Source organism: Penicillium antarcticum (genome assembly GCF_028974205.1).
Source record: "Penicillium antarcticum strain IBT 31339 chromosome Unknown utg000004l_segment0_segment0, whole genome shotgun sequence".
NCBI lineage: Eukaryota > Fungi > Ascomycota > Eurotiomycetes > Eurotiales > Aspergillaceae > Penicillium > Penicillium antarcticum.
The window spans coordinates 641,416-659,299 of record NW_026695302.1 but is presented as its reverse complement, the minus strand read 5'-3'; the positions used below and the strand labels follow the sequence as shown (position 1 = coordinate 659,299).

Here is a 17,884-nt window from a genome sequence, read left to right as displayed (position 1 = left end):
AGTAAACCGGGGGTAGGAAACAATTATATATTAAACATCAACAACGACCTCAACCCATCTTTAATGCGTAGTTTTTAAAACTTGAAGCATCAAATATTCATTTTATACAGATAAAGAATACAAAACAGTAACTTAATAACATCTAATAAATCAAATGAGAGATCAGAAGCCAACACTTGTTGATCAACGTAGCTCATGTCCATGAGCTCGACAGATCAAGTCTAACATGGGAATTAGCATAGGGCTATACCCTGGACAAAACAATTGACATCGGATTGGACAATAAGTGCCAAAGAGGCACCTCAGCACCACAAGTCTATATATGCAAGGCAAATAATGATCCTTTCTGACCTCAGCGGGTCAAAACTAGAAAGATATAGACAAATGGAATTTTGATGATGATCGACAAGTACATACAGCAGAAGAACGCAAAGAAAACCAAATGTCAGTAGACAAGTCAATTGACAAAAATAAGCAAAAATCACAATCCCAAAGCCAAAAAAAGAAACCCAAAAGACAAGTATAGGACCAAGCCTACAGCTTAGGTAGCAACATTATCAGGGTAGACATAGAAAGCCAACGCAAGAATGATGTACATGCCAAGACACATACCACCCTCAAGATAATTGGACTTTCCATCCTGAATAAGAAGCGTAACAACTAGCCCAGAGATAAAGAAAGCAACCGTCTCAAAGGTCTGGAAATGCAATGTCATCTCGATACCCATGATCCAGCCCAAGATAACGAGGAAAGGAGTAACGAACAGGGCAATCTGCAAACTGCTACCGATTGCCACGCCAATCGCCAGATCCATCTTATCCTTGTATGCGACGACAACGGCGGTGACGTGCTCGGCGGCATTACCGACGATGGGGATAAGGACCAACCCAATGAATGTCTTGCTCATGCCTGTCTTCTGGACCATGCTGTCGATACTGCCGACGAGGTAATCGGCGCAGATGGCAACGAGGACGGTGACGACGACGAGAGCAACAGTCGCAGCCCAGGGGTTGAGGATACGCTCTTCTTCCTCTTCTTCTTCGGGGGCACCGTTCTCGGCATCGCTACCGTTCGTCTCTTCGAAGAGGTCGGAGTGCGAGCGCAGCTGGAAGTAGAGATACATGACGTAGATCAGGAGGAGGATGATGGAGGTACCGTGCGAGAGAATGAGGATATTCTTCTGCGCACTGTCGTCCGGGTTGAGGGCGTTCTCACCGGGCTTAGTGGTTGTGCCGTTGGAAATAGCCGCATAGAGGGTAGCCGGGATGATGAGCGAGGCGGATGCCACGGCCATGAGGGAGGACATGGTTGAAGCAACGGTGCTGTTGAAGGTTTGTTCGCGGTAGCGCAGGCCACCGACGAAGAAGCAGCAGCCAAGCACGAGGAGGATGTTCGAGAGGATGCTGCCGAGCATGCTGGCTTGCACGACACGGACCTGATTATCCTTCAGAGCGATGATGCTGACCTGTACCGGAGGCAATTAGTACGCGCTCACACACATATATATCCCACCATCATGAATCGAATCCACGATACCGAAGCGCGGATCAACGGGTAAAACTCACAATCAACTCAACAGCATTACCAAAAGTAGCATTCATCAACCCACCAAGCGCCTGCCCCATAGTAGCAGCCAATTCCTCCGTAGCAAAACTAAGCAGCGAAGCAAGCGGAATAATAGCAAAGAAATTCAAGGTAAAGACAGCCGTCGAATCCCAGCCAAGAGCACCAGCCACAATACCCAGCGGCACCATGACAAGGAGCAGATTGACATAATCGCGCACAAGAGTCTTCCATGTCAAATGTACAACGTGCATAGGCCACGCCACCCACATGCGATTATCCTTCGGATGGTGGTGATGATGTCCATGCTCGGTCTGCGCGTGTGGTGCAAGACCCGAGAAGGAGGATGCACGATGCGAGCCCAGTAGTGCGTCTTGCTCGCTGGGATTGCGGAGGCCGTTTATGTTGCCGTTGCCGGTACTTCCTGATGACATTCTGCGGCCGGGTCCGAAGCTGTAGCTTCGGAAGTGGGAGCGGAAGTTGACTTGGGCTGGGGTTTATTAGTTGGGGATTTTTCCGTTGCCTGACGGATAAACGATCGATGGAAGGATGGAATAAAATAGTTGGTTTGATTTCAGGGAATGAAGGGTGATGACGATTATGGGGTCATATAGGGACTTTTCCAGAAAGTCGGCAAGGAGTGGTGGAGAGATGGGAGACCAAGGAATCACTCACACATTTTATTTTCAAGAAAAGCCAAGCTTCAAAGGAAATGAATTGGCGGGGTTCAAACCACTGAAACCCTGGATACGCAAGCGAAGTAAGTTAAGTCCGTGAATGAGAGAACAGCACAGCCTCGATGTGTTGGAGAGCTTTCGCTGAATGATCGGAAGCTTGGACGATCTAACCCCACTGTGGAAGGTGGCTGGACACATGATTGGCTGACGGAATGCCAAGATATACACTGCCACAGTATGCACGGACCTTGGTTTTGGGCAGGAGTACGTAGTAACATTATACGAGTATAAGTTATATGAGGGATATCCTTGAAACATTGTAACATTAGGAAATATATAGAGGTTCACACATGGTATCTATCATAACACCAAAACCAGGGAAACAAATCTCAGTCAGACAGAATAAAGAAAAATACATCAGTATATCACATCAAGGAATTAAAAGGAAGGTCAGGACTCAGGGGAATGAAAACAGTCCTATCGGAAAAGAAAGGAGAAGCGAAGAGAAGGAGAGAAGATGAAAATAAGAGAAAGGAATGGAGAAGAGATCATTACTCCTCCTGCAGCGGGCCATTAGCTTTGAAATCCATCCGGCTATTCTTGCGACCAACTCCCTTCCCCTTGAGCATGCTGAACCGCCGGAAGACAGAGTCTCGCATGCCAGTGTGATTCCCGTTGGCACTGCCATTGCTGACGGGAGACAAAGGCGCCGTGCCATTCGTCGTCGTCAGCGTGACAGAGTTCACGTTACTGTCCCGGGTCGCGGGCCTGGAGTAATCACGCGTGGGCGGGAGGGTGGACCAACCACCACTGGAAGCAGGCGCTGGGCGGTCCGGGCCGGCTGCACCGCTGGCTGTTGGGCCGCGGTGTTGGGAGTCGGCGCGGCTGCGGCCATCGTGGGATTGACCGGTTGTGTCTCGGGAGGGATTACGCGACGGTTTGTTTTTGAGGGAGGTTTGGGAGTCATGGCCTGCGCCACCGACCGATGGGGTGGAGCCGTGCTTGTGTGTCCTGTCTCCGCCGAAGAAACTGCGTCGTTTTTCGCTGCGGCCGCCGCGGGAGTGGCTGGTTGTTCGGCTGTGGATTGTGGCCGTGTCGTCTTCAGGTTCTTCTTGGTCGACTATCTGGCCCTTGCTGTCGGATTGCTGGATTGTGAAGATCGAGTTGGAGGCTCCGTGGGATCGCTTGAAGGGATTGATGATGCTGATCCGGTGACTGACGGACTGTCGCTCGGAACGTTTGCGCGTGTGGGCCTTGCCACGGGATGCGCGCAGGTCCTGCTCTGGACTAGCGGCTCGCTGGGCAGATTGGTTTCGGCGGATCTCGCTTGAGTTGGAGGATTGGCGGGCTGTCTGAGTCGGCGTAGGCGAGGAGTAGTCTACCGGAGCAGTGGTGAAAGAAGCCAGCTCAGGCTCAAAAACATCCTCAAAGCGACGGAGGAGTTCAGCTTGAGTAGCTTGATGGGCAGGACGCTGGTAGAGAGACAGAGCATGTTTAATTGCCAGAGCGTGGTCAACAAGTGCTACAACGAGAGCATTCTCCATGGGGTCTGCAGCATCCGGCACTACCTCTGCAACCGAAGCATCTTCATCCACTTCCTCCAGAAGTCTCTCCCTCGCCATTTCAGCATCAGAAAGGAACTGGCGATACAAGGCCACACAGTTCGAAGTAGACGACCGATTCTCCAGCAATTGCTCAAGAGCCTCGGTCAGATTAGACAACGAAGAGTCCTCACCAGAAGCAGCCCGACGCTCGAGAAGCTGTAGCTCCTGTGTCTTCCGCCATGTCCGCTCGATAGCAGTCTGCAAGGGAGACAGAGCAACCTCCTCCGAAGCGATAATCTCACTGCGCCGAAGAATATTGGGGAAAGGATCGGAAACAGTAAAGATGAACTTCTCAACGTACTGCTCGCGAACATCCGAGCTACTCGTGTGTCGGCGCAACGTAGCCGAGAATCTAGAAGGATCCGAGACGAGCAAGTGTTCACGCACAGAGTGCGGCACCTTGGGCCGTTGGTAGACAGGGTGTGTCACGTCACGGTAAGCGCTGACAGCACTGATCTGCAAGAACTGGCCTTCGTAATCAGGGATTTCGCTAGCAGATGTAATCTGCGCAGTAGGGTGTTCGCGCTGCATGCGGTCCACGAACGAGGCCATGCGTTCTGTTGGTGAGCCCTCAAAGATGAACTCCTTATCGCGCAGGCTGGGAGGGAATCCGAGACCCTTGTAGGCCACACGGAAGTACCGTGGGAATTGCTTGCCGCCTTTGGCGATGAAGTCGTAGATCCGAGCCATGGAGCTCTGGGCTCGGGACAATTTGGCAAAGTCCATTGTTGTGTGCTCGTAGTGGGCGGCCAGTTCCTTGTAGCATGCCAGAGCGGGGGCCCAGGCCATGGCGTTCTCGAAGTGCTGGATTACGGAGAAGTACAGTGCTTCTCTGCGATCGAAGGCGCTTTGAGCTGGGAACTCAGGAGTGAGGAGTTCTGGCAGGGCCTTGTTGAGGTCCCATTCGTAGAGATCTGCGTGGAATTGAAGAGCTAGACCAGCTTCGGTGAAGTTGCCTGCGGCGGCTTGCGCTTCGGCTAATTCGTGGACGTAGCGAATGAAGATATCCTCACGACCCATGTCCTTCATGTACTCCATCAACTTCAGAGCGTGGAGACTCTGAGTTGAAGCGCCGCTCTGAGAAGCAACCAAAAGATCTAGAAGTTCGTCGACAGTCCCAACAAGACTCTTGACAGCATTCGACAGCAGTTCATCGGCGATGGTCTCATTCTCGAAGAGATCTAGCAGCTCGCCAATGAAGATCTTCTGACTAACGCTTTCATTCATGTGCTTGGATTTGAACAAGGTATCCAGACTCGAGATGATCTCAGTTTCAATGATTGAGATATCCTGGTTTAGATCCCATTCGCTGAGAATCATAGTCTGGAGAATCTGAACAGCAACATGTCGCAGGCCCTCGTGAACACTGAGACACAGACCAATGATAGGCGGAACCAGGCCAGGAACATACTGCACCTGGTATCCACCGAGACGCTTCAGGTTGAAGCGTTCTCTCTCATCGTCTGTGGTCTCCCAGCCAATGGCTTCCCAGGTAGATTGTAGGAGATCAGCGCCTTGCTCGCGCACATCACCAGCAATTTTCCAAACAGCCCGTCGCTTCTGCTCGGGGAATGTCTCCAGAGCAAGAACATCACTGGAGATCACTTTCAGCAATGTTGTGAAAAATGACTCCCACACCTTGGTGTCGAATGTATCGGCATCATCAGGTGCCGGGAGGAGTCTCTCAATTAGCAAAACAGCAATATGTTCAAGACTTTTGATGGTCGCACGGTGGTTGTACACATGAATACTGAACCAGGTCTCGGGGTACGCCTCGCAATCGAGGATAGAGTTGTGAGCCTCGAAAGTCTGCGCCACGAATGTTGCAAGCTCTAGATCTTTCAAGGCGGGAAGTTTGGGAGACACGATCTTGGCAATAGCAGCCATGAGGGCAGACAACTCCACCAAAGATTCGTCAAAGCTTTGAGGAGTCTTGGCTGTCTTCATCTGGAATGGGAATGCCTTGCTGAAAAGCAAGGACAGGTATTCTGTCTCATCAACTCCTTCAGCTGAGATAGCACAGTACGAGGCAACTATACTGGGCATGAAACCGTAGAGCTGAGGCTCCGGTTGACTGAGCAATTGAGCAACAATCGAACTGCTCAATCGAACCTGATCACGATACAGGTCCGAGACAGTCGCAGTAGCACCCCAGTACGGAGCTAACCAGCCAATACAGCTGGAGATCAAAGTCTGTCTCTCCGCACCCGAGGCGAAAAGCTCGAACTGGGTGTAATTCTGGATCAGAACCAGCTTGTAGAGAATCAACATGCCCGTTACATCCTTGCACGAATCCATGAAACTCAAAGCCATCATAATCATTTCATCCTTGCCCAGGACCTTGGACAACTCGGGCAGCCAGGTGTGAAAGTGCTGGACCACCAGTGTCTTGCTGCCCACCAATGCCGGCGAGGAATTCTTCATCAAGGTTTCAAGAGACTTGAAGATTGTGTGCATGTCTCGGTTGAAGGTAGACTGCACTGTGGTGATACCGATGCCTTCTTCCTTAGCCTTTTGCTGCTCACGAGCCTTGATAATAAACTTCAGGATATGGCGTCCGACCTTGAATGCAGCGCGAAGATTGCGAGACTGCTGGCCGTCGGTGCCTACATTTAGAAGGCGCAGGTAGCTTCGGATGAGGCATGGGGTAGCGAATGGGAAGTTGAATTGGTTATCGGCGTAGTGGTCGACCAGCGGACCGAGGTTGAATCGTCGATCGTGAACAATACCCAGGACAGTGACCACGTTGTTGAAAATCAAATTCTCGTACTCCTCGTTTCCGGCATTCTCCACCAGGATTCCGAACAACGCGTCAAAGACACCGCTGAGCTGCTTCACGATTTCGATCTCGGGAACAAATAGCAATCGCTTGAGTGTATCTAAGACCTCGTCCACAGGGCGTTCACGCCAGTTCAGTAGACTCAGGATTACTTGGTCCTGTGAGTACTCGGTGCTGCACAGGTGAGTCTCAAGGTGAAGGGTGGCCAATGGACCGGTCACATCTTCATCCTTAGCAGATTCATTCTTGCCGAGCGCACTCCAAGGGAGATTCAGATAAGCACCCTTTCCATTCTCGATGCTGGAAGTTTGCTTATCATAGGCATGCAATAGGAGAGAATGACGACCGTCCCTGATGAAAGCCTGCTGGTCCCAAAGGGGCATCCAAGCAAGAGCAAAAGGGAACTCGGGTGCATCGGCAACACTCATTACGATATGAGAGCCTGGAATCTGCTCTGTGGGAATCTTAAGACGGATGGTCTGGTTCCAGGGAGTGCCTCTCTGGGCGATTGTGGTGCGCCATGCCGTATTACAGGTATTGGCAGACGAAGGGTACACGCATTTGTCGATGCGTGCTCCCTTGGTATCACGGACCTCAAGGGTCAGTTGAAGGTTATGGAGACCTGTTGCCGCCTGAAGAGGAATTTGACCAGCCTGCGGATGGGACAGGAGTGCATCTGTGGGGAATACAGCCTGTGAGAGAGTGACGTAGATGTCGGACCGCGGCCGTGTAGGAGCCTTAGAGAACCCAATACGCTGTGTCTGCACAACATCATGCAGAATCGTAGGGTTCTGACGGATCAGAGCATCGGGGTCACTGCTGATGAAAGGATGCAGATGAAGATGCAGACGCGCAGCAGGATCGCAACGCACATACCGGCCGGTGGGGCTGGGAAGCAGTGTTCGAATCAACTTGTCAAACCCTTCTGTCAATCCCTCGCCGTCTTCACCATTTTGACGCGGAGACCAAATGTTGATCACCTGCTCCGCATCTCGATCTTGCCGAAGGATCGGCGAGATCTCCAAGATCCCAATGCCAACGGTGCGGATCGCCAAGATCTCCTTTGATAGGGTAGTCTGAGCAGTAGGTTGCTCTTTAATGTTGGACGAGCTGCTTGATTGTCTGGGAAGTCCTTGACTAGCGGGACTTGACTGATCTAGGCTTGGTCCGCGAGTCTTTGGTGTCCACATCATGCTGCGCCGGGTTTTCAGGCTGCCCTTGACTGATGGCTGAATGCCACTGGCTCCTGCGGCCTTGGTTGGGGCCGGGGTTTCGCGTGAAATCGAGGATCTTGATACAGGGAGTGTGTCAGCTGTGGACCGTGTCTCTGGAGCACGGACTGTAACAACTAGATAGAGTTGGCGCCCATTGGCAGATCCGTCTCCGATATCTGTGGCGGCCAAGTCGGTGAAAAGAGTCTTCAGTTTACAGCTTTGACTCATGTTGATAAACTTGTCGGGAGACGGAATCTCTAGACTAAAGATCTCAGACAAGGGGCTCAATACACCAGAGTCTGTACGCGAAAAAAGCTGGATTCCCACAGTCACAGGCCCCGGGGCATTGCCTGATACCGCATTAATATCCAGTAGTAAATGGTGAAGCGCTGTGGCATCGGAAGTTGAGGTAGGACGGGAGTCCAGCATGCTCATCTCTGACTGCAGCTTCGCAAGTTGAATGGCAGAGTCCTCGCCTGTTAGCAAGCGGCCTCGCTGCTCGGGATCCCGCACAATAACATCTCCGCTGAGCATTTTGTTGGCTTTGACCAGTTTCCAGACAGTCTCATCCCGTAAAGCTTCCTTCTCCTGGCAGGTTAAAACGTTGTGTAGTAATTGGCGCCTCGCGAAATCTAGCTCCTGTACAATGGTGGACATTTCCTCCAACACATGATACTGCCGGGCCAGAAGGAGTTCATGCAAATTCGTCGAATGCCATTCGCGTAAACATGACGCGATCTCATCAACCAACGGCTCTGTGAGGGAAGTTGGGGTCTCGTCGCCGATTTTTAACATCGGAACTGGAGCAGCTGGCTTGGGTGCGTCCGGGTCTCGTGGAGAAAAGGATACGGGGGTATGCGGGATGGAACCAGAGCGCCATGTTTGTACAGACCGCGGACTGGATAAGTCTCGCTCGTCGGTCTTGTGAATGACAATGTGGGAGGGTTTCCCCTTTTTCGCAAACACGGCATCCGATACCTCGGTACCCATGTACGACTCAGAGTAAACCAGACTGTTCCGGGACATGAAGTCTCCTTCAAGCCCAGCCAAGGTCAATTGGTCGATGCTCTTTCGATCACCATTGAGCATCGCTTTCTGCCCATCGCCGTCACCGAGCACTTCCCGAATCTCGACGCAGTTCCGCGGGAAGATACCAGAGAATACGCGAGCTTCGAGAGTCTGGCCTTTGGTGCTTGTCAATCCCGCCAACAATGACGGCGGAGCAACGAGGTATCCTCGGCACCATTCGCCGTCCACTCCACCCTGTTCAATTATGTACAACTCATCGCCAAGTTCCAATGGTAGGTCGGCCGGGGAGGAAGGCTGAAAGGGGTATATAGCGACAGCAAAGGCGATTCGAGGCAGCGGCCGCCAGGGCATGGCTGTGGTATTCTAGTCCACACGCGAGAGAAGCTCGAGAGGGGCTCTGGCGTGCCAGTCCCCACAGATGCGGCAATCCGATCGTAAGGTTTCGGTCGAAGGAGATGTTCAGTTCGAGGAATGTTCGTTCGAGTCAATCGGCTCAATCACACGCGACATGCAGTGGAGGGTTCCAGATCGTCGGGTCTAGGGAGAAAAGACAGGAATGGGCGGTCTAGGGAGAAACGAGAGGAATGTGGAAAGAATGTTATGCGACAACGATCTGAAGTTTCATTAGGAGGTGCACAAGGGCCAATCAACGAGACTCCGGAGGGGTCCAGTGCTCGGAAAGAAACCGGAGGGGACACAGAGACAAAAGAGGTCGCAATGGAGAGACGGGGTCCGGCGTGTCGCATTTGAGATCCGTGCCCCCCCTTGAATATCGGTGGAGACCCCCCTTGGCGAGAACCGTGGGGAAGCGACTTACTGTGTGATAAATGAGCGACTGAGCAGTTGGGTAGTAGAGAAGGAGAGTTTGGTTCCGTTCGCTTTTCAAACCATCAAGGTCTGGGATTATCGCATTGCCCAGGAGTTCATTGTTGAGATTCTAAGTAAATTAAGGTTGGTTTGCCTTAGGCAATAGGTCACATGATGTATACCCACATCGATTTATAGAAATTCCGTTACGCATATATAACTATACCTTCCCGGTAGAACGATAAGATAGAAAGGCAGCTTGCTAGTAATACGTATATATAAGAAGCTCATAAAATGCATCACGCTTGGGAGTGGATACAGACCATATGCCATCGCTTGCTTTATAGGCCACTTTCAAATACCGCCACTAGAATATTAGCATTTTAAGAGATGGTGGGGCTTCATGATATTCAGTCAAGGACTCGAAACACCAATGATAGCACTATCAATATTGTGGCTGCTGTGGGTGTGATGTATACCTGCAGTAAGCCAATAGTGACACTTTAAACACTCAGCCACTTCAGACACGTACCAAGTCCACGAGCAGGTCTTGCGAACAAGCAATCGCAATCAAATAAAATTATTGATCATGATTGAAGAGTGCTTAGGGCGTAATATCGTAGCTTCATCTGCCTCCCTCTCTTCTCGTAGGTGCTGAACAAGCATCAAATTGAAGAAACACAACATGAATGAACATCTAAGACTACCAGGCTAAAGACTTATCTAATACACAGCCAAGCCCCTGACAGAATTTGAATATCTCATCAACTTTTGATGTCTCGAAATGTCGAGGTACTGCTGGCCAAATTTCCTGACCAGCCTCTTCTTCCTCCAGCCGATGCTTAAAGCCAAGTCTCGAACTAGCTTCTGGAAGTATAAAGGTCCATTTTTGCTTGTAATTTAAAGCATTCCACATTGTGAGGGATCATCACGACATACCTTCTCCGCAATAGGATGTACCTATCCGTTGGTGAAGATGCCCGCGTTGAGGTTTTTCTATGCCGCATTGCAAACGACCTGTTTGAAGAAATTACTAAGTTTGTAAATTTAGCTTCTGGTGCATCTTTGTGCCGATACGCCTCATACTCCATGAGAGTTTGAGATTCTGAGACGGGTATACATCTCATCATGTAAAAAAAGATTGGCCTGTTGGAAACCCAATCAGCAATGCTCATGTGAAGCGGATAGGAGACATATGAGATAGCAATGGAGGCATTAGGGAAATAGAACGAGCCGTTGATATCAAATCCCGTCGTGTCTTCCTTTTTTATGTTGTAATGCTCGATGATCCCGCGTTTCACCTCGACGTGATAGCTTGAAAGGTCTGAGACGGCATTTACCCCTGGATGACCAGTGGGACAGTGATAGCACTAATGCGTTTAGATTTGTTACCACTGTTTTACAAGAGACATACTTCGTTGTAGTTGTCAGCGAGTGTCTTCCAGTTGTAATCGCCCATCATACTCCATTGATGACCGAAGCGATATTCCGACATGTTGAAGTGCTGTAAGCATGGCTGCTGGTCATCACCACTAGTGTCTTCCTCCCATGAGAAAGTACTTTTGGTCGGAGTTTCCAAGTTCACCCAGATAAAACCTAGCTTATCGACATGGATGTGGATAGAAACAATCTATTTGTGTTTTTGTTAAACCAGTCGATGTCTTGATATTTCGGTATTTTGGCAAGTTTACCACCCAGATCATACGACTATCCTGGATATATTAGCACAGCCGCGTTCTGTGTTGGTACCGAACTCGCTGTGATATTTGCAGGCCATGATGTTTGCCGTGTCGCACTCCGTTTCCATAACAGGATACGCCCGATGGCGACAAACGGTAGGGAACGCCCGAATGGTGCTTTTGCGATACTTGAAAACTAAAAGGTTATATACAGCGACTGTATACTGCACGTAATCACCCGCATTGAGGAAGCGTGTCTCGAAGATCCATTTCTTGGAGAAGATTGCTCGCCGTTCAAGAGAGTAAAGAGCTGGAGAACGATACCACTGTGCGGGAAGGGCCCGAGTCTCCATATTTCTTGCGGTGCTACTATTTGCAACAGCAATATCTTGTTTGCCAAAGGAGAAAGGACGATTCATGTCCGCTATGCAGATTTCTTGTGCCCGTGGTGGGGATAAAAGGGTGAAGAATGGAAGTGAGTATGTTTTGAATGTCATACCAGAAGGCTTCATGGAAAATGTGGAATGAGTACTCCTCTCGTGTGCAAGTTTAGCTGGATGCGTGGAAATCGATTCGGGTGGTTCCACCGGCAACCTTTCTGACGACGCTCTTGTGACCCGATATTCCAGCCGATCCAAGGGGTTGGAAATCAATATAGCACGGCTTATTGATAATAATAGAGAAGAGAAAATAGAGAAATGAGCACAGAATTGACAAAAGGCAAAGATCCAAAATTGACTTGATATTGACCTACGTTCACCAATCTTCCGGCCACCCTTTTATTACCTTCTTTTGCTCATTTCCAAGTATATCTCAACGTGGGTTAAGAATGTGAATTGATCAGGCAGCAGGTAAGAGGACTTAAAGATTCTTGTCGTATTTACATAAAATCACCCTTGTCCGTTGGTTTCTCAATATCAATCCACTCCACGCAATAAGGTGTCACAGTAGCTTCAGATATACGAATGATCTAATTTGTTCACCTGAATCACTCAAAGCGAGGCGAAAAAAAGGGGTGGAAAAGAGCAGCTAAATTAGGGCATCAATAACGCATGAAATGGTACACTCGGTTTGATGATCTCTTATAAGGATCGCCTGATATTCCATAGCGGTGTAAACCGATTCACGACCCCTGTTGTAATACAAACCCACGGCTGAATATGTAATAGGGATCCCAGTATTACTTTTACCAGATTTAGACCTTCTTTGGAGGGATATACGTTTACGTGAATGAGTAGCCCAGCTGATGAAATAGTCCAAATGCTTCATATCCAAAGGCTAGTAAGGCACTGAGCTTAAACGAACCCTAATCCAATTCTAAAGATAAAAGTCAAGAATTGCTTGACATTGTCTTGATATATGCGCTATGTATACAAACCAAACCCCAAGCCCCACTCGCCATGACAAAAACCCAGAACCGGGTTATAGAAAGAAGAAAAAATAAAGAAATCAAAGAAGAATATCACAGTTCACCACCTATTTCCGGAACATGCTAAGCGTCTCATCCTTCCGCCAATCTAGATCCAATTGACCTTCGTAGACAGTATCAATGATACGACGCGTCCGGTCATAAGCATTCTCATAGCGCTGCTCGCAAGCACGCAGAACCTTTAGGACGAGACTACGGCTGAGACCAGGATCATCAGCATCACCAAAGTGCTTCTCAACACGCTTGCGCAGCATCTCAATACCACGCTTGATTTCCTTGTTGTCATACGAGGAGAGAACCTTCTTAGCCACCATGCGAGAATGACTAGCGCGGGCAGCGATGTCGGTGGGATTACCACCGGCAGCGAGGAGGTTTTCGATCGACTGGACAAAGTCGATGAGCTTGCCTAGCGGGCGGTGGATGACGGAGTCGAGGTAGAGCTTCATGTGCTCTTGGAAGTCTTGGTGGGCGCGGTCTGTCCAGCGTTCCAGGGAGGGGATGTTGTGGACGTCGACTTCCTCGACGTAGTGGTTCATATTTTCGATTAGGAGGATGTGGTAGTTTAAGACTTCTTTATCTTCCGGGTCTCCGGCACCTGCTGCCACGGCGGGTGGTTGGCCGGGTGCTTCCTTTGCGATGAATTTGAGGGATTCCCACATTGCGCGGTTGATGCGGTCGTAGGCGTCGTTGACGCTGACGCGGATGTCGACCATGTCGCCCGATGGGCCTGAGAGCATTGTTTCCACTGCGTTGGAGAAGTTGGGGAATACTCGCATGAAAGAGATTACGCCCTTTCTCTTGTTCACCTTGACTTTGGTGTCTTCGATGCCGCGAATCTGTTCGTCGACGAAGCGGTTGAATAGACCCATTAGGCGGGAGTGCATCTTTTGTAGGGAGTGGAGGATGAACTCTTGATTCGTGTCATCAAACTCGACCATGGCGGTCTCCAAAGCATATAGGATACCGATTCCTTGGAGGGGATCAGCCTGCATCGCCCAATCCACGAGGCTCTGCATGTCATTGGGCCAGAAGGAGTAAATCTCATCCATGATCTGCTCCACTCGTTTCGCCATACCGCGATCGGGGTCGTGCGACTGGCTGACAGAGAAGTCGGGGATCGTTCGGCATTCCGGAATTGATGATGAGACCAGATCAGAGAATTCCGCACTGGAAAGAGAATCGAGGTGGAAGAATTGAACAACAAAGTTCTGTTCCTGGGCCATCATTTTCAAGGTCTCACGCAATGTACCCGAGAAGGCCTCACAAGGCTCAACTCTGCCTTGCTTCTTCTCCCCGGAAGCCAGTCGAAGGCCAGCAGCGGCTCGTACTGTCTTGCCTCGTCGTACGGTCAGTTTCCGTGCGGCCATGGTGAGACCCTCAGTTTCCTTCTCCTTCTCTTGGTGGGTAAAGAGAAGTTCCTGCTCATCTCCAGTGGGCTTGCGAGCGGTTTTCTTCCAAGCGAGATTGTTATCCCGGAAGTCACCCTGATACGAGGGCTTGGACTGTTGCTCATAGAGATTGACCAGACCATGCCATTCTGCCATGCTAACCTCTTTAGCGAAAAGCATCAGTGCATTGTACCGCCAAATCTCTTGACGGAATTGGCCACGCGCGATAGTGTCAAGCTTCAACGTATCCTTGGCACCGTTAGCCGCTGCATCAGCTCGCTTTTGTTCGGCCATCTTGAAGGCCATAGCCATGAATTGCTTTAAGCGCTGCAGGAACACCAAGGCAGTGGAGCGGTACTCTTCCTTCTTTTGTTTGATGGCACGCATCTGACCAATCTCAGTATCGGCATAGACACCAACGCTGGAGTCTACCTGACGCTTCTTGTTCTGACCAATGTCCGAGTCGATCATGAGCATGGCCTTGTACAAGATCGAGAGAGCGTATTCGCTGTCCTTGAGACCATCAAGGTTGCTCAATGAAGCCTCCTTGAGGGGCCCTAGCTCGGACGAAGAGATCGAAAGAGTTTTCAATAGGTTCTGGAGTTCATTCTGAAGGAGCTTCTGGTTGGCTGTCTGCACTTGTAGACCTTGGCCTTGAGCTTCAATGTATGCCACGTCCTCGTGGAGAGTCTGTCATAATACCTTGTTAGCGCAATGAGGGTCGAATTTGTTTAATCCAGACTTACGTTCAACTCATGGGAGTAAAGGGTCAATAGACCATCAAGCTCATCACACTCTTCAATAGTCCTGTCGATAAGGCTGGCAAGTTGCTCAACCTTTCCTTCCTGCTGCTCAAGATTTCCAAGCCAGCTGGTGGCCTCGACGCGGCCAATCTCACGACGAACGTCTGCTTCCAGATCCTCAATCTTCTGCTCATCGGCCAACCGGCCGTTCCACCCGAGATCGGAAAGGATGTCATCAAAGTCAATACCACGTCCATCAAGAACACCCGGATCGATTCCGAGGGCCTGGCAATATTTCAACGTGTTGTCCTCGCGGCGTCTGCGGCGACGTCCTTGACCAGATGGAGATGGTGTTCTCGAACGGTTCTCCACCGGCACAATATTCGTGAGAGTGGTCATGGATGAGTCAGGGATTTCTACACGGGGCACCGTAGGTGCGACTGGAGTTTCCTCAAGTTGAGGCTCTGTGATTTCCACGGTTAGTGTTTCAGGCCCGGAGGGTGGCTGCAGCAGATCCTTGTCAGACGTCTCCGACTTCTCTGCCACTGGGCTTTGGGGAGGATCAGTCGCAGATCTGGTAAGTGAAGGAGCTGGAACGACGCCAGTAATACCATCAGGACCGGCTTCCTCCGCTTGTGACTTCTTTGCGGCTGCCAGCAGTCGCTCACCAGCACCACCAGGTCTAGGTTTGAAGCCACCGTAGGCATTTGCGGCCTTTTTGAATGCACCTGCAATGTCTTTGCCTGGCTTTTTCTTGATCATGGGACCCAGGCCTGGACGGTGTGGCTCAAGCTCTCCAGATTCTCCCACCGAAGCTGAAGTAGGTTCAGACGAGGGTTCCTCTATGGGAGATGTTACTGCAGGAGAGGTTACTGCTGGCGTCGTTTCAGCAGACTTAACTTCCTTGGCAGACTCAATGGGCTGAGCTGGTTGAGGCTCCTCTGATGCCATATTGGCAGCGTATAAAGCGGCAGGCTCTGCGGCCAATCCCTCAATTCCAGGTGAGTATGAGGCTTCCCGCGACTCTGTTTGGCCCGCAACTGAGAGGCTCTCTGGCACACTCCTTTCTTGAGGCAAGGGCGGTTGGTTCAATGGAGACGGTTTATCGCCACCATCGCGTTGTGGTGATCTTTGGCCGAAGCTGCTGTTTGGGCTTGGGACTGCATCCCGACTGTCAGCGGCAGAGGCAGGCGTGATAGGACGAAGTCCATCGGAGTTGCGCATCTTTTCTGTGGACTTGTCTGAAGGAATTTGTGCGGAAAAAGCCGGAGGCTTGGGTCCGTGATCCTGACTACGAGCGGAAGCTGGCCGGAGTGAATCTGGAATACCACTGTGGCTAGAATTGGGAGGGGTGTCTTTGCTCTTCGCTTCCGAGGCGATACGCTCGGTTGCTCGTGGCGGAGGTTGCAACTCTTGAGTCCCCGAAGGAGTCGCTTTGGGCAGATCGAATGGTGATGGCGCCGATTTTCCATGGCCGGTAGATGGTCGAGAACCTGTGGATGGCCGGGACATCTGCTCGCGGCTCTTTTGTGCACGAAGGATGGGGTCTTCGGAAGCCTTCCTCCGGGGTGGTTCTCGCGGTGCATCGCGACCAGGATCACGACCTCGGTATGACGGTTGTAGTGAAGGTGGCACCGCACTCTCCGCAGGGCTTGCCCCAGCTCCTCTTGACGGGGGTCCACTCGACGGCCCGGAGGGTCCAGGTAGTCCTGGGCCTAACAGCTGTTGGCGCTCTCTTTCATCGAAGCCGATGAGGTTAGGAACTCTTCCGTTCGTGTATTTCTTGAAGATCTTGACCAAGCTCCCAATGAAAAACTCCTTTTCTTTAGATGTCCTGGCATGCCAGTAGTAGGGCTTTCCTATCGTGACGGTGAATCCAACGTGTCCAGCCCATTCTTTTTGTTGTTGTTCTGTTGGTGATTGGGGGACGAATGCGGAGAATGATTGAATTGCCGTCAAGTCGTCGAGCATCCAGGTCTTTCCAATTGAAAAAGATCCATCGTTATTCTCACGGGCTTTGTGCATGCGAACCCGGCCTGACCGTCGCACCGAAACGATAATGACACGGGGTTTCTTGTTCTCGGGTGATGCATTTGGCGGGGAAGGACTGGAGGGGTGCGCTGCATCTTCGATGATGCGGACGTGTGTAATGTAGGACTCGACCACTGTAAGTAGAGGAATCAGCAGTAGTCCAAGGGCCAAAGTCGGCGGCCTGGTAGGATAGATGTCATCGGGGCATGCTGAGCGGCAATACGACTTGTCCAGACGAATTGTACGTCACTTTCGCCATGTGTCACCTAAGCAGCTCCGCGCTAGAGCCAGGGATGTGTTGACCAGACCAATGAGTCGGTTCACGGGATACGTACAAGTGCCGTCGGCGTCCTTCTTCGCATAGCAACTATGGATGATGCGCTTCTTCTCGTCGTCGAAATGGTCCGCTTTGGATAGGTTGCTATCGCTCGGGCTTGCACGCGGATCAGGCCCGCGATTTGGCGGAGGTCCGCGGGGACGGTCTCGGCCGTTCATTGCGTCGTTGGAGGGACACGGAGCTCACTGCTGGGTAATGTCGAGATCAAGGGGACATGGTCCGGAGGGTCGGGATCCACACCACGCGCGGAGGGAATTGATATCCACCAAGTGACGATGCAGGTGAGTCAGTGAAGTAAAACAAAGTAAAAAGCACTCGTAGTGGCCGCTCTGGGGTAATGCGAGACAGTAGCTCATCTGTTTGGGTGGGCACTGTAGGGCGGAGAGCTTGGAGCGGGTAATCGAGTTGATCCGGCGTTGCCCAACCTCAGGTATGCAACCTCGCAGGCTGGGACTTCAATGGGAGTAATATAAAAATATCAATTTCTCTTCAATTAGTTATCTCAGACTGACGTTACATGTAGGTTCCCGAGGCAGTCTATCTGCTGCACGTTGGCCTAAATTTTCAGGTTGACGTGTTTGTGCACTTGACCTGGCCTCTATTT

At 50.8% G+C, this 17,884-nt stretch overlaps 3 protein-coding genes across 3 annotated transcripts; all 3 read right to left on the bottom strand.

The window, feature by feature from the left end:
* Positions 1-541: 541 nt before the first annotated feature.
* On the bottom strand, positions 542-9,217 carry N7508_004213 (guanine nucleotide exchange factor DCK1; the record flags this gene model as incomplete). The annotated part of the gene is made up of 3 exons (XM_058462279.1): positions 542-1,465; positions 1,566-2,016; positions 2,796-9,217. 3 exons carry the CDS (start codon positions 9,215-9,217, stop codon positions 542-544), a joined length of 7,797 nt encoding a protein of 2,598 aa, XP_058320904.1.
* Positions 9,218-10,396: 1,179 nt separating this feature from the next.
* Positions 10,397-11,771, bottom strand: N7508_004212 (aromatic ring-hydroxylating oxygenase subunit alpha; the record flags this gene model as incomplete). The annotated part of the gene is made up of 4 exons (XM_058462278.1): positions 10,397-10,565; positions 10,613-11,043; positions 11,088-11,303; positions 11,379-11,771. The coding sequence occupies 4 exons, from the start codon at positions 11,769-11,771 to the stop codon at positions 10,397-10,399; spliced, it is 1,209 nt and encodes a 402-aa protein (XP_058320903.1).
* A 1,057-nt stretch (positions 11,772-12,828) lies between these two features.
* On the bottom strand, positions 12,829-17,438 carry N7508_004211 (GTP-Rho binding exocyst subunit SEC3; the record flags this gene model as incomplete). Its single annotated transcript, XM_058462277.1, has 3 exons — positions 12,829-14,859; positions 14,916-17,077; positions 17,279-17,438. The coding sequence occupies 3 exons, from the start codon at positions 17,436-17,438 to the stop codon at positions 12,829-12,831; spliced, it is 4,353 nt and encodes a 1,450-aa protein (XP_058320902.1).
* Between the last annotated feature and the right edge of the window lie 446 nt (positions 17,439-17,884).